Raw genomic sequence first — 14311 nt, 5'->3', positions numbered from 1 at the left:
AGACATTATGTAGACCTTCAGAATGGCGACCATGTATCGTCTCACTGAGAACATATCGAGTAAGTAGAGACAGTCTAAGAAATATTTATGCAAAAGGAGAGTCTACAAAAATAGGGTTACAAATTTGTAAGAAATGCTATTTATAAATGCCACGAGTGAGGTGAAAAGACATTTAATGTATAATATAAATGATTAGGAGAGCGTTTTCCACCTGCTGTGTCATAGCGGTTTCCAGACAACGGTCTGGCCACAGTGAGTCATATGATGATGGTGTTTTACTGTACATGACCTTTAAGACAGGGGACAGATGTATTCAGACTCATAAAATTAGTTTATTATTATTAAAATTAGCAATACACATCACGTTCACACATGAAAAATAGATTTGTCAAACCTGGAAAAATATAAATTCAAACAATTATTATGTACAAAATCTTTATGACAGCCTCAATTTAATTCAAAACAATAATAATGATACTAAAATAATGTTTCCTTACAAAATAATGCCTATTTAGCACTGAATGCTTGTACTGACTTTGCCCTGAGGCATGTTGCATTTATTTAGCCTGAAGACTTAGTCTGTGACCTGGGGCTCGGCATTAAAATTTTGTGAAAACACCGGCCTGCAGGCGAAGATAAAGGCAAGATGGACTTTAAATGGTTAAGGATATTACAAAATGTGCACGTATTTAGGAAATTGAGGCACTTAAAAAAGACTTTGTGGCAATTTTACATAAAAATCTTCTCATAACAGGTTACAATAAGTGAAGTGCTACACGTGAACTGCATGACCGGAGGATATACATGCTTTCTGTTGATCCACCTGTCTGCCTCCCTTCTGATCCTAACAAAGAATCTTTTACAGTTTCATGAGGTAGAAAACAACAAAAAGGCTTCAAAAGCTATAAAAAACAATCACTACTGTCTCACATTCTAATAAAGGTTCATGAAAGTTTATAAACACCCAAAAACGTATTTTACGTAAAAAAAAAAAAAATGAAAACCATAGGGTTACATGGAAATTTAAGTTAATTAAAGTGCCTAATTGCTCTCAGTTACATGTCTATGGTCACTAAATACCTTAGTGTGTGTACCACAAAATGTTATTGATTGTCATAATAATGAACAATTATTATAATATATTTATATCCAAATCAAAGATAAACAGAAAAGAAAACACTTTTTTCACATTTCTCATCGTAATTATGTGACATGGAAACTTATCATTTAGGACCACAAAAGGTTTCAGTTCAGTAGTGGTGCAAAACAAGCATCTGGTTTTCAAACCAAGTAGCCTCCAAACTCTCCGATCCCAATATAGGACTCAACAAAGATCATTTGTAATTTTAGTATGTGCATGTGGAGAAACACAGCTCTGCAGAAAGCCATGTTTGGACAGTTCCAGAAGAAAAGTACCTTCATCTTCACTTCAGTTTATCGTTTCACAGACATGAAGAATCTTCTGGTTGAAATCCTCTGGCTGATCAGCATACGCATAGTGTCCTGCACCACGTATGGCCTAAAACCAATGCAAGCCAATAAAAAGTTTAACATTACTTAAAAGCAGACAGAAATTGACTAAGATTACCAAGAAAATAATCAGTGTATACCAGAAGTGCCATAATAAAATGTAGGCGTTTATTTTTGAACCAGTGCCACAGATTGTGATATAAAATGTTGCGATATTTTCACTTGGCTTTAACATCCCTAATAACTTGAAGATTACACAATGGCATTTCAGAACTAGAATAATTAGCTCAGTTTTTGTGGTGGTGAGAGGAGTCAGTCTGGAACACAAGCGCATTCATTGTACAAAGACTTTTGTTTTTGTACTGCCTGCCAATTCAAATTGTACTTTTTTCAACACAGCTTTCTCTCAACATTTTAATCTATTAGAATTCATGCAAAAGAACTCCCACTGGAATTAGGAAATTATTTGTGGAAGTTGTGCCATCCAGGCAAAGCTCCAAATGTCTGTGAAATCCCATGAAGGATATCTTGCCCATCATCATGCCCAAACGGGTCATATCATGGGGTCCTGAGGTCCACTTATAATACCTTTTATTGTGCTAAAAATAGTCATGCTGTCAAGTTTCCTTTAAGAATCATCCCGTTTGCTTGCAGATTGAGATAGTAAAAGTAGTATTTAACTGCCCCATCCTTCAATAATAGCTTCTTTGAAAATCCTACATGCATTATTAAAGAATCACAAAGCAATGTGCTAAACAAACTATTACATTTCCAACTTTCTTCATTGTGTAATGTTGCTGTTTGAGCATGAAAAAGAACTGCAAAGTTACAAAGTCCACTCTAAAGGGAGTTATTCTTTTTATCAGTAAGCGCTGTTTCCGAACTCCCTGAAATGCCTCGATTGTAGTCCGGAAAGTAACAATATGTCACAATATTCCTCATTTAAATATTTCCCGTATTCGCAAAGGCCTCAAGGCCTTGTTGAGTTGCGTTAGTTGTGTGCCGAAACACACTTGAAAAATAACGTTTTTGAACATTCAAGCATGAAAATATAGGCCTAGAAAAAAAACCTACAAAACTTCAGTCACACATTTGGAAAAATGGCGCAGAGTCGTAGGTGGTACACTGACAGGAACAACACAGCCTGGCTGTTTCATTACCTCACTGTGACTAGGTGGGCCAATTTTTTGAATGCCCAACAGGCATTGCTGACGTGTAAATGTGGGCAACCATGTGTTGAAATGCGATAGCATACAGATCTGTGTGATGTTGAAAAGTTGCAGTATGTTTTCATAGTACATCAAGCTGTTATCGCAAAGGATCAAGAAAAGTTTCTGTGAGCGGCAGTGTGTGCTGAGCAGTGAATGGAGAACTCACAATGATCTCTACATGGGAGTTTGGCCTCATTTCTTTGATTGAATTGCCGGAGTGGCCATCTATGCTGGAGCGTGAGCCATAGATCACCGTAATGGGGATGTCTCTGTGAATCAGGCCAATTCTCTGCAGCATGGGCCTCTTTGCCCAGCCATACGGAATGGTCATGTTTTTATAGGCTGTTTCACCGCTAAAATATTAGGATCATAATAAAAAATAAACAGCAGACCGTTATGAGAATTTCAACTTTCAGACATATATCAAAGCCATTCACAACAAAAAGCGATTGATAGATAGATAGATAGATAGATAGATAGATAGATATGGTACCTTGGACTTTGGACATTAAGATGGAAGATATATTCGGTGACTCTATTGTCATTAAATATAGCTGCAAATTTCTTCTTGAAGTCTGGTCTCAGAGTCTGCACAAGAGTGGGACCTACAGGACAATGCAAAACACACATTTGAAAAAACTAAAAAGTGAAATTCCACCGAAAATCGATCTATCCAAAAATGATGGATCACCCATAAAATTTTCATCCTATCATTAATTCTTCCGTTCGTGTGTCACATGTTCTCATTGTCAGTGACTGATACCCAGCCCCCTTCAGAATCCCACAGAACTTGACAGAATGCGCTGAAGATTTCCAGGGAATTGGAACGTCCATCACTCACAAAGTTCCACACATGACCAGAGGCGGCTGGTCAGGGGAGGCACAGCCCACTCGCAATTTTGAGGTGGAAAATGAACGAATAATTTATTGTTAATAAATCAGTTGTGTTGTTATGTGTTCAGTATGTGTATTTATTTCACCACTGCAGACCATAAAATATGACTGAAATTGGAGCTACCGGTTGTTTGCTTTCCCCCATGAACATGCCGATGTGATTGCTAAGGCGAATCTGATGAGACAGAGAAGGGGAGGAGGGGTGGCACAATCCAGAGATTTTTGCCTCCGTTGGTAAAAGAAAATTAGCCATTCACCAGTGAGTATTTCACTTTCTCAGCATCACAGGGGTGACTAGCCTCTCTTGGTACAGTATATCAACCAATCATTGTAGAAAACATGTGATATTAGTTTGAACTGCTCGCGCTGATAATCTAGACAACTACCTAATTATGAATGATAGAAATATTAAATATCTGCCAAAAGTATAAGAAGCTACCATTCGAGCAAAAGCTATACATTAAAATTGGGAAGACCCACGCCTAAGCTTGACATACAGCAATCATTTGGATTAAATAGCAGAAGGTGCGAGACAGAACAATACTGCAGGATGGATTTTATGATAGGAGAGTGAAATTGTATTTATATTGTCTTGCTGTGTATGTGTAATATAATTTTATTACATCTAAAAGACATTTTAAGCAGTTAATTAAAAACAATTATAATCCGGGTTCTCAGATTTAGTGTGCCTCCTTTATTAAAAAGCCCACCAGCCACCACTGCACATCACTGTTGTGTTTTGTTTATTACATATTCTGGATAATTCTATTTTTTTTAGTATCTTTCAGATATTAATAATAGTATAGTACTCTCAGCTCCATTTAACACTTTTCACTATGCTAAATTGGATAGCTCACCCGAAAATCTTAATTCTGTAATTAATTTCTCATTCCAAACCCGTAAGACTTTCGTTTATCTTCGGAACACAAATTAAGATCTTTTGGATGAAATCAGAGATTTCTGTCCCTCCGTTGACAGCTACGCAACTACAACTTTAACAATTTAAAAAGTTAATAAAGAGATCATAAAACGAATCCATATAAATTGTCTCGATCGCTTTATTATATGATGAACAGATTGAATTTAGGCTTTTATTCTCATATAAAAATTCATAAATTTACACATCTGTTGTGGTAAATGGAAGCTCAATTATGCTTGCAACGAGGTTCATTCTCTTGTTACGCAGAACGTTTGAACTTCTGCAAGAACCAATGAAATTCATTCTCGTGTTACGCAGCACGTTTGTGCTTTAGCAAGAACCAACGAGAACCTGCCAAGCAGGTTCGATTGAACTTCTCTTTATGTTCAATGAACAATGTTAAAATGTTTAAATTAAATCAGTTCATCATCTTCACGATCATCTCTCTTCAGGAAATTTGGAAGGCCCTGTTTACATGTACATTGTTATTTTGAAAAAAACGGAGACATTTCCCTTCGTTTGTGCACTTCGGTTACACGCAAACGGAGAATTCGCTTCTGAAAACGTTTATTTCTAAAAACTCCGGCCAAGGTTGAGATTTTGGAAAACTTTGTTTGCACGTTTGCATGTAAACTGAGAAAAACAGAGTTTTAGCCAGCCGACATCACAGTATGTGACAGAACTTGCACCTGCGTCAAAAGTGCGATCTATGTTTACATTTTCAGTTGGCTATGGTGATCATGGATGCATTCAGAGTAGCAGTCGCATTTATGTTGGTGCAAACCCTTTTCGTCTGTTTGCATTTGCAAATACAGCTGCTCTATTATGTCGAGGAACAGAGACGAATGAGTGCACAGAGGTCTGCAATTTTGCAAAAGAGAAAGAGGAAGTGATTTGTTGCTGTTGTTAGAGTTCTCAACGGGTCGGGTCGGCCCGACAAACCCGACAGGACCCACGGGGTCGGGCCGGGTTCGGGTCGAAAATATAAGCAAATGACTCGGGTCGGGTCGGACCTCGGGCTTAATCTTTTCCGCTCAGTGAAAAAAAAGCGGAAAAGATTTCCGCGGGCCGGGTTCGGGCAGATAATTCATGTTGATGTGTCGGATTAGTTCGGGTCCGGGCTTTAAAAGCCACGGGCCGGGTCGGGTCGGGTTGTAATTTTCAGGCCCGTTGAGAACTCTAGCTGTTGTTGCTATTTTCAGGATTCTGATTGGCTAACGTGGGCTTGAGCTTCTCGTTACACTGCCACCTACAGGTTTGGCATGCTCTTGACGGCATATATACACGTTTTCGTCTAAACAAACACTTTTCTGAAAACTGACAGATGTGCACAATGTTATTTTTGAAAACGGAGAGGGTGAAATGTCTGTTGATGAAAATAGCCGGCCACGTGTAAACGTACCATTACAATCTCTTTATTAACATTTTGAAGCATAGTGGCACACTGTAGCTGTCAATGGAGGGACAGAAAGCTCTCAGATTTCATCAAAAATAATAATGTGTGTTCTGTAGATGACTGAAAGTCTTACGGGTTTGGTAAACAGGACAAGGTTCTAAATGATTTAATTAAGCAAGTACAAAGAAGTAGATTTCATGTAGAGTCCAAGATAAACAAACTAGCAAAACAAACAGAGCAAAGTTTACGAAATCTACATGGGGTATTGTCTTCCGCTAAGGACAAAAATGAAAGTGAGATGGATATAATAATGAAGGCAATCAAAACTGTAGTGTCAGAGGAAATGGACAGAGTGAAAGTTTCTCTTGTGTCTGAACTCGGATTTATGGTGGATCAGTTGCAAATTGAGGTTCAGCGAGACTTAAAAGATACCCAGAAAACAGTGCAAGAAAAAAACAAAGACCTGGTAAACCATATTTCTGAGTTACCCTCAGTATTAAAGAGGTTGTCTACAAAAGTGGATGGAATGAGTGGAAAGCTTGATCTACTCTCAGTGGCTCACATAAGGAAAATGAAAGACGAGGAAAAGCCATCAACCCATGCAGCTTTCTCCCGTTTACCGGAGACTTCACCCTTGACAACTACTTCTGCTCTTACCTCTGTCCCTAAAACTGATCACATTAAATTAGTCTTTCCTACATATGGGAGGCTAGGAGATGATCCTGACCCCCTACTGTACTTATCAAAGTGTTAAGATTTCCTTGCTTTGCACCCATTGTCTGACATTGATTTTCTTGCTACTTTTCGCACTGTTCTTCATGGCACCGCTCGAGATTGGTGGGAAACGACACGTTCCAAAGTGGCATCTTGGACGGAGTTCAAAGCTTCCTTTTTATCCGCTTTCTTAGCCGAAGACTATGAAGACGAACTTGCGGAACGTGTCAGAACTAAAAAACAGGGTGAACATGAACCTGTCAGAGACTGCATATTCTTACCGAGGAATACAATGAGTAATTAATGACAGATTTTTGGTTGAACTATACCTTTAATATCCATTCCACATAATTATGTAGATTTCCCTAAGAAATCAGCCCAAAAAATGTGAAAGTCAGAATTGTGTGTATGATCTGTGTATGATCACTATCCTGAGTCAGGGGGTTTCTGGGTATGAGGTTTTACCACTCCTAAAATACTGGATACTTTTATACTAAACTAGCACTCAAGGACACTGAGATGACACATCATTTTTGGATCTATCTGAAATTCATATACAACAAAAACAAACATTATCTGTGTAGAAAAAAGGAAAAGAGAGAAAGAGATATGAAATATGATCTCAGATGAGATATTCAAAAGCTAGCTCGGTAAAATATGAGTGGAACATCATTCATATTAATCTATGAAATTCCAAACACAAAATTTCAGATCCTTGATAATTCTAGGATTTTTTCCAAAGCCAATTTGTTCTTGCAAAACAATTGCAGCATATACACAGAAGGCAATGTGATTAAGCTATGCGATAAGAGACAAGTATGACGTATGAAAAAAGACATGCTCCAATTACTGAGTGAATCATTTCAGTGAAATGCAAGTACGTCTTGGCTAAATCTGTCCCTGGGTTTCATTACTGACAATCTTTATCAAAAGGTGTTCCACATCATTTAAGATATACAAGCACATCTTGAGCCTTAAGCTGTAATTTCTCTTTTTCTCATTAATACTTTTATTACGTTTGATTTGCACTTTCAGATTAGAGTAAATCTTACCTAAAGGTCCAGCCAATCGGAGACCAGCGAGGGGGTTGAATGGGCTCAGCATTGCCCCTATCGCTTTGATCCACACAGGAATGGGCCTATCTTGGTCTCCTGGGTCAGGACGTTCTGGAAAACCCCACGGTTCCACCAGAATCAGGTGCTTTACTCTGGACAGTGGGTAAAGAGAAGGACATACTGTAATAAATCCATAACATATTTTCAATTGAATCACAACTAAATGGAGTTACACCTAGCTACTAGTTACACTGACCAAATGAATTTTTTAAAGATTTTAAGGGACTTAAAATCAAGCTTTTAATGTTGTTTAGATGTCTATGTGGTGTTCTTAATGTGCATTAAGACAAACCATGTGCAAATTCATAAGTCAACACCATTGCTGAGTATTTTCTCCTTAAAACAGCAATGAACCAAAGACAGTCTCAAAAACACGGTTTGAGATCGCTGGTGTTTCTGTAACCAATCAGGTCAACGTATGATCGTCAACGAGTGGATCTCTGAGCTGGTGTGAGCGGGTGGAGGCGGGGCTCATTTGCATATTCATAGAACCACGTATACTAAATGAGGCAAGGGTGTAGAATTACATTCAAGCTATTTTAAGGCATTAAATATAATTAGTTTTAAGTATTATTATTTTTTTAATATGTCATTTTGGTAATCAAAGATGAGTTTTAAGGAATACAATTATTGACTAGAGGGGGACTTTAAAGTAATCTGTGCATCCTGATACCCAGAGACAAAAAAAAAAAAAAAACCTTGTGGGTAGGATAGAAGCGAAAATATGGAATATGCAGCAACTCTAATGCGTGTTGAAATCGGATGCTAACAAAAATAGTTTTGAATCAAATTCTGAGGTCAAACTGCTGACAGACATAAAGGATGTGGGAAATGGGGAAACAGGAAGGATGTGAAATACAGTTTTCTGCCTCCAGAGCCACAGTTACAACACAACAGGACACAGAAGTGAGCTTCTATTCATCAAGGGGCTGATTTCAAATCAGATTTAAATTTGTCTTAAGGTAAGACACAGGATACAGAATGGCAAATTATAAATTTGAATTTATAGAAGTAGAACAACAATGGGAAAAAATCAAAGAAATGCATGTTTAGTTTTCAATAATGCAATTCATTTTTCTGTATGAATTATGCAGAAATATATGATCTCATTCACATCACATGGGGTATTTTCCAGAAACATTAGATAACATTAAAGCTACACTGTGTAACTTTTTTAGTTTATTCTTAGCTAAAAACACTTAGTTCTTTCAAAAATATATGTGCTCATTAATGTATATTTACTTCGTTCAAGTAATAAAGTATTCTCGTGAGTGTATAATATGCCATTGAAAATACATACGGGTGAGGGGTTCGAATGTCGGTCGCCATGTTGCCCCTCCATCTTGAAAGTACATTAGCCAAAGAGGGACATACCCGTTAATTCAAGCTTCGCCTTTCACGTCTCCGCAATTCACTGGCACCGGCCCTGTTTTTATTTTTTCCTTTCCCTCTACCTCTACCTCTCCCTCGCACCTCCGTCACATCAACTGATCTCTGCTCACGGAGAAAATGATATAGCCTACAATGTAAACGTTGCCTTACGCTAGTGATGTCGTACAATATACAGAATAACGATAGCACTGATAAAAGTTACTTTACTAAGATTAGCTTGCATTCGTCTGGGACTGATAGCTGATGTTAGCAATGAAATGGTAAACAAATAACGAAAACATAAAACTATTATTCATTTTACATAGATGTCATAACCTATATGTTAACTGACAAATTAAATTACTGCAAATTATAATAGTTTTCTAAAGTAACCTCATCACTTAAAGGAACACTCATGGACGAGGTCGAACTGGAAGCCATGTTAATCTTGGACTACATTGGCCACCGTAGGAGTTAAAACGAAATCGGAATTGAGAGGAACAGAAACTAATATTCACTGGATGGTCATATACCTTTTCACCGCTAGATGGGGGTAAAAATCACACAGTGTAGCTTTAATAAATGTTATGGGCCATGGAGGAAACAACACTTCGTTTACACACTGCTCTAATGTACTAATTTACATATGTCAATATTTATTTTATAAAATAAAAATGTGCTTTGATGCTGTGTTAATTGTTTTGGCTTAACTTAAGTAATAAGAATTCAAATTAGATGAGATAAATGTATCTAGGCAGGATTAGTAATAAATAGGCAGCATTAGTCCAAATTAATGATTTAATATGTTACGGTTTGTCTTTAAACTACGGTTTTCTCCGTTGTGTCATTTCAAATTCAAATTCATGAAATGCAAGGCAGCCAATTCTCAAATTCTGATATTTGTTAAACTCTACCAGGAGTATCATTAAAATGTTTTATGATTATCAAAAATGACCACAAAAAAAGTTTCAACAGCCATTCATCAATCAATAGGACATTTGTAAATCAATCAAAGACACTCTGCTCTAATGTAGATATTTACTAATTCGTTTTTGTGCTTGCATAGTATGTAATCCCTCACTCAATTAGAGGATCATAATAAATACTGTATATATTTTGCTAAAGCTGAACTCTTTTCTGTCTTTTAGTTACAAACCTATCTGGGTATGTGATTGCGTAGGAGGCAGCCAGATATCCTCCCAGGTTATGGCCCAACATAATCATACTTTCCAGGCCCAGTTTCTCCCTCCACTGTTCGATGGACTCAACAAACTGGAGCTCAGCCTCCTGGGCGTCCGTGCTGAAGTGAGGTCTGCTGCTCTGGCCAAAGCCCAGCAGGTCGAAGGCGTAAACGGGCCTCTGTTGAGTGAGAGAGTCCAGGTTCAAGGCCCAAAACCCCACACCACTCCCAAATCCATGCAGCAGAACCAGAGGGGTTTTATTGTCCACTGGCCCCTTAAATACCAAAGTCCACAGTGTGTTTTTGTCAGATATGTGAACAAACTGCCTGGAGAACTTGCTTGTGACGTCTGAAAGGAATAAAAAGAAAAGGTTTCTGTATTATAAAGGGCACAGAAAATGTATCTGCAAAGGTTACATCTTACCAGAAAATTATATATATATTATATATATATATATATTCATACTAAAACATACCAACTTAGAAATAATAAGTTCACTTCATATCAATAAGGTTTTTATCTTCACTCTTTAAATATGTTTTTGTTTCCTATATGAATAAAATAAGCTAAGCATTTTCATATCAAGTGCAGACTTTGTTTTATTACAAGTAAAATTCTGCACAATGCACTGTGAATGATTACTTGATGTATTTAATAAAAATGTGAAAAGTATAATCGATGGTGCTTTATTAGTTTAGTCAGACTGTGTGTGTCAACAATTAGAGTTAAATTAAGTTGAGACCACTTTTTTTGAGTAATCAATGCAGAAATCCAGATATGTTTGGCAAAGACTATTTGTATGCAAAAAGCATTAAATGTTATTTACACTAAGAGAAAACAGCAGTATTTCTTTACCCAAAGTGTGCACATTGTAGTTAGATGCTATTTATACTAGTAATAGTGCAATAGTGGCATATATTATTTACACTTCAGTGTATTGTAGTAATTAAAACAGTATGCAATAATAACAACATATTAAGTGTATATGATTATTTACTAAAATCATAAATGGATGCTGCCATATTAGGACATTACTGGTTCTTATCCCTAAAGCACACCTCTACACCTATGTTAGAGGTTCATACTAAACCTGTGGTTTGAGAAGGTCCAGTAAAGAAACCATGGTTTTGAGTTTGGTAATATGAGCGATCATGAGGACACCACATCCAATTTCAATTATAGGCCAATTAAAAACATGTTAAACACTTTATTTCCACTATTACAAAGGCAGATTCAAACTTGTGTTGGTCGCATAACAGCACACGCCTGAGGGTATGTTTACAAGACAACGATGTACTAAAAAAGGAAACGTTTTTTCTTTGTGTTTTTCGCGTTCAGACGTCAACCTTATCAAAACGATCCCCGTTAACACGATTCACGAAAATTACTAAAAACTTTGTATTCTGCTGCTAGGCCAGTAGTTGGCGATGTCACTTTGTAAAGAAAAACTATGCGCCTATAGATTGAACACATAATACACAGGCGCATGATGTCACAGTTTTTCACAAATTAGCGTTTTTGTAGTTTACACGGAGATGATAACGGTCTCGTTTTCAAAAGTTTGCGCTTTCAGGCCCCCAAGACACCGTTGTTGAGTAAATGAACGGCCAAAACGCAAAAGTTTTAAGTTTTTAGTTGAACATGGTATTGTAAATGCCCCCTTAGGCCCTGCGTTTTTTCAGTGCGCTGCGTTTTTTACGTTGCTAGGCAACCACCGAAACAGCTATCCTATCAGTCAAGTAAACGTCAAATCAGCTTTTTATTAACTTTATTTACTTTCTATTAACATTGTGGTAGTTACGGTGCGTAACTATTTGATTATAACTATATGTTTGATTTACTATAAAATTAGATTTTGGTGTAAATAGACATTTTTTACAAAGGTTTCACAAACTTATTATTGCCACTCTGTATGTTGATCATCATCAATAATGTTTATTAAATAATTGTAGAGACAATTTGCAATACCTAACAAAAACTTGAAAAGTCTGGAGTTTAAATTTTGATTTGACAATGGTTGGTGTTACTCACAGTGCAGCATCCTCTCTTCTGCCTCCTTCAGTTGGCTCTGAGATGTTGGGCACCAGGACGGCAGCCAGTCGGTAATCCACCATGACCTTCAATTAAATAAAATGTGAGCTTCTCATTCTTATTTCACTTAGAAAGGAACTAACATGAGATGGCTGAAAATGTTTGTTCTTTACAACAACAACAACAACACAACAAGAAAATGATAATAATGACAGGTTAAAATCTGCTTTCAGAGCAAAAAAAATTCAATAATTAGGCTAATGAATAAATAACATATACAGGAAATATTAAGTAGGCTTTCAAATCTGCTTTCAGAGGAAACAAGCCCTTAGACCTTGAGGAATTACTTCATATAACTTATTGTACATTGTAACAAAATTGTACATTACAGTGTCCATGTTACACATATTATGTTAATGATATATTGACTGTATATGTAGTTGTGCTCATTCTGACAAAATAATCACATGTAAGCACAATATGGCTAATCGTCTCAAAACTAAATAGAAACCAAAACTAGTACTATACACCTGACTGTTGCTAATTGCCCTAATTTACCATGAGGTCATCAAGAGCAATGACAGGAGCAATGATTGATTCATGATTATTAAATGAACAAATCGTTGATTTAATCTTTTATACATATATATTTTTATCTTGAGACAAAATACTTTATTTAATCAACTTGAACAAAACTGAACATGTTTTTCAGCGTAAATGAACATGTTTTTTTTTGCATAAAATACCCAACAATGCCACTGAAAACACTATAATTTTCCATAAATGGGAGGGAAAAGATTAGGTAGATTTAAATTTGATTTAGAATATTGCTTCACATTTAGCTAAAACTACACTGTAGTTTAATAACATGAACACTGTAAAGTGACCAAAACTTAGAGGTAGGCTACTTAGAAGAGTTAGTTTATGAATCACATTTGGACACATTTTACCTCACTGTCTTGTCCAAGAAAGAGAAAACACCGTAGAAGAGACTACGAATACCCAGAAACATCAGTACACGCTGTGCCAGTCTAAAGCCAAGAGAATGTGAAAGAGCTGTCAATCAAAGACATACTGTAATAATTGTATTACAGTGGCAATTCCATTTAGTTAGATATCAGTTTTGTATTAATTTAAAGAGTTTATTAATAAAAGAAGAATTGACAGACAGAAAGAATTGTAAGTAACCAAATATAGCCAACAACTAGTTTTATTGATCAACACTGCAGTAGCCTAACGTTATAGGTCGCCTACGGCATGCAAACGAAAACGAATCTAACTAAACGACAACAGCAACGCACATTCACACCATTTACATTTTTTTAAGCAAATGTGTGCTTAGAGGGTCACTTACCCAGTGTCCGCTAAAACTGTCTCATCAGCCATGTTTTCAACAAAGTGCTGTTCACTGTTCAGTTAGACAGAGAATTGTATACATTATGTTCTCATGAGTCGAATCTTTTATTGAATCAGTTGAACAAGTTCAAAAAACGGACTGAATTAATGTCTCCTTTGTACATGTATGATGGGCAGAAACCATGGCAGAAACCAGAAACCCGAGTAAAATGATAGGAGAATTTTGCAGAATAACTGTTGGGATAAAAAAAAGTAATTGTCAGATACTAATAAATTATAATAATCAAATAAAATATGTGGAAGTTTAAGGGCTTGCGTGAGGGCGTAATCGTGGAGTAAAAATAAAAGAATCACTGAATTCTTTATTTATGTTTTAACCTGTTCTTTAACACTTTTCTCTAACAAATTGTTGAACCAATTTAGGCTGAATTTAGAACAGCTTTCTCTAACAATAACACTTATATATGCATTGCTCTATATTATAGGCTACACATAACATAAGCAATGGTGTCCATTGTAGCTGTGTAAACTGCTTACACATAAACTAATTTAACTTGAAGATATGCTAGAAATAGTGAGGCTTAACCATTCCGAGTTCCGACCCATAATATCCTGAGTCAATTCAGACTGATTCGCGAATCACTTTAGACTAG

At 36.5% G+C, this 14311-nt stretch overlaps 1 protein-coding gene across 3 annotated transcripts; it reads right to left on the bottom strand.

Annotated features, from left to right (window-relative positions):
- Positions 1–314: 314 nt before the first annotated feature.
- On the bottom strand, positions 315–13746 carry abhd5a (abhydrolase domain containing 5, lysophosphatidic acid acyltransferase a). 3 transcript variants are annotated; one of them, XM_079626553.1, is made up of 8 exons: positions 13657–13746; positions 13253–13333; positions 12303–12388; positions 10247–10619; positions 7657–7811; positions 3175–3286; positions 2848–3034; positions 315–1519 (listed from the first exon to the last, which is right to left on the bottom strand). In XM_079626553.1, exons 1-8 carry the CDS (start codon positions 13686–13688, stop codon positions 1430–1432), a joined length of 1116 nt encoding a protein of 371 aa, XP_079482679.1. In that variant the 5' UTR covers positions 13689–13746; the 3' UTR covers positions 315–1429. The 3 variants fall into 3 exon arrangements, with proteins under 3 accessions (XP_079482679.1, XP_079482680.1, XP_079482681.1); XM_079626554.1 differs by having other exon boundaries at positions 13253–13358; positions 13657–13700; XM_079626555.1 differs by lacking the exon at positions 13253–13333 and having other exon boundaries at positions 13657–13733.
- Between the last annotated feature and the right edge of the window lie 565 nt (positions 13747–14311).

This window comes from Phoxinus phoxinus (genome assembly GCF_949152265.1).
Source record: "Phoxinus phoxinus genome assembly, chromosome: 10".
Classification (NCBI taxonomy): domain Eukaryota; kingdom Metazoa; phylum Chordata; class Actinopteri; order Cypriniformes; family Leuciscidae; genus Phoxinus; species Phoxinus phoxinus.
This window is presented reverse-complemented; position numbering and strand designations above follow the sequence as displayed.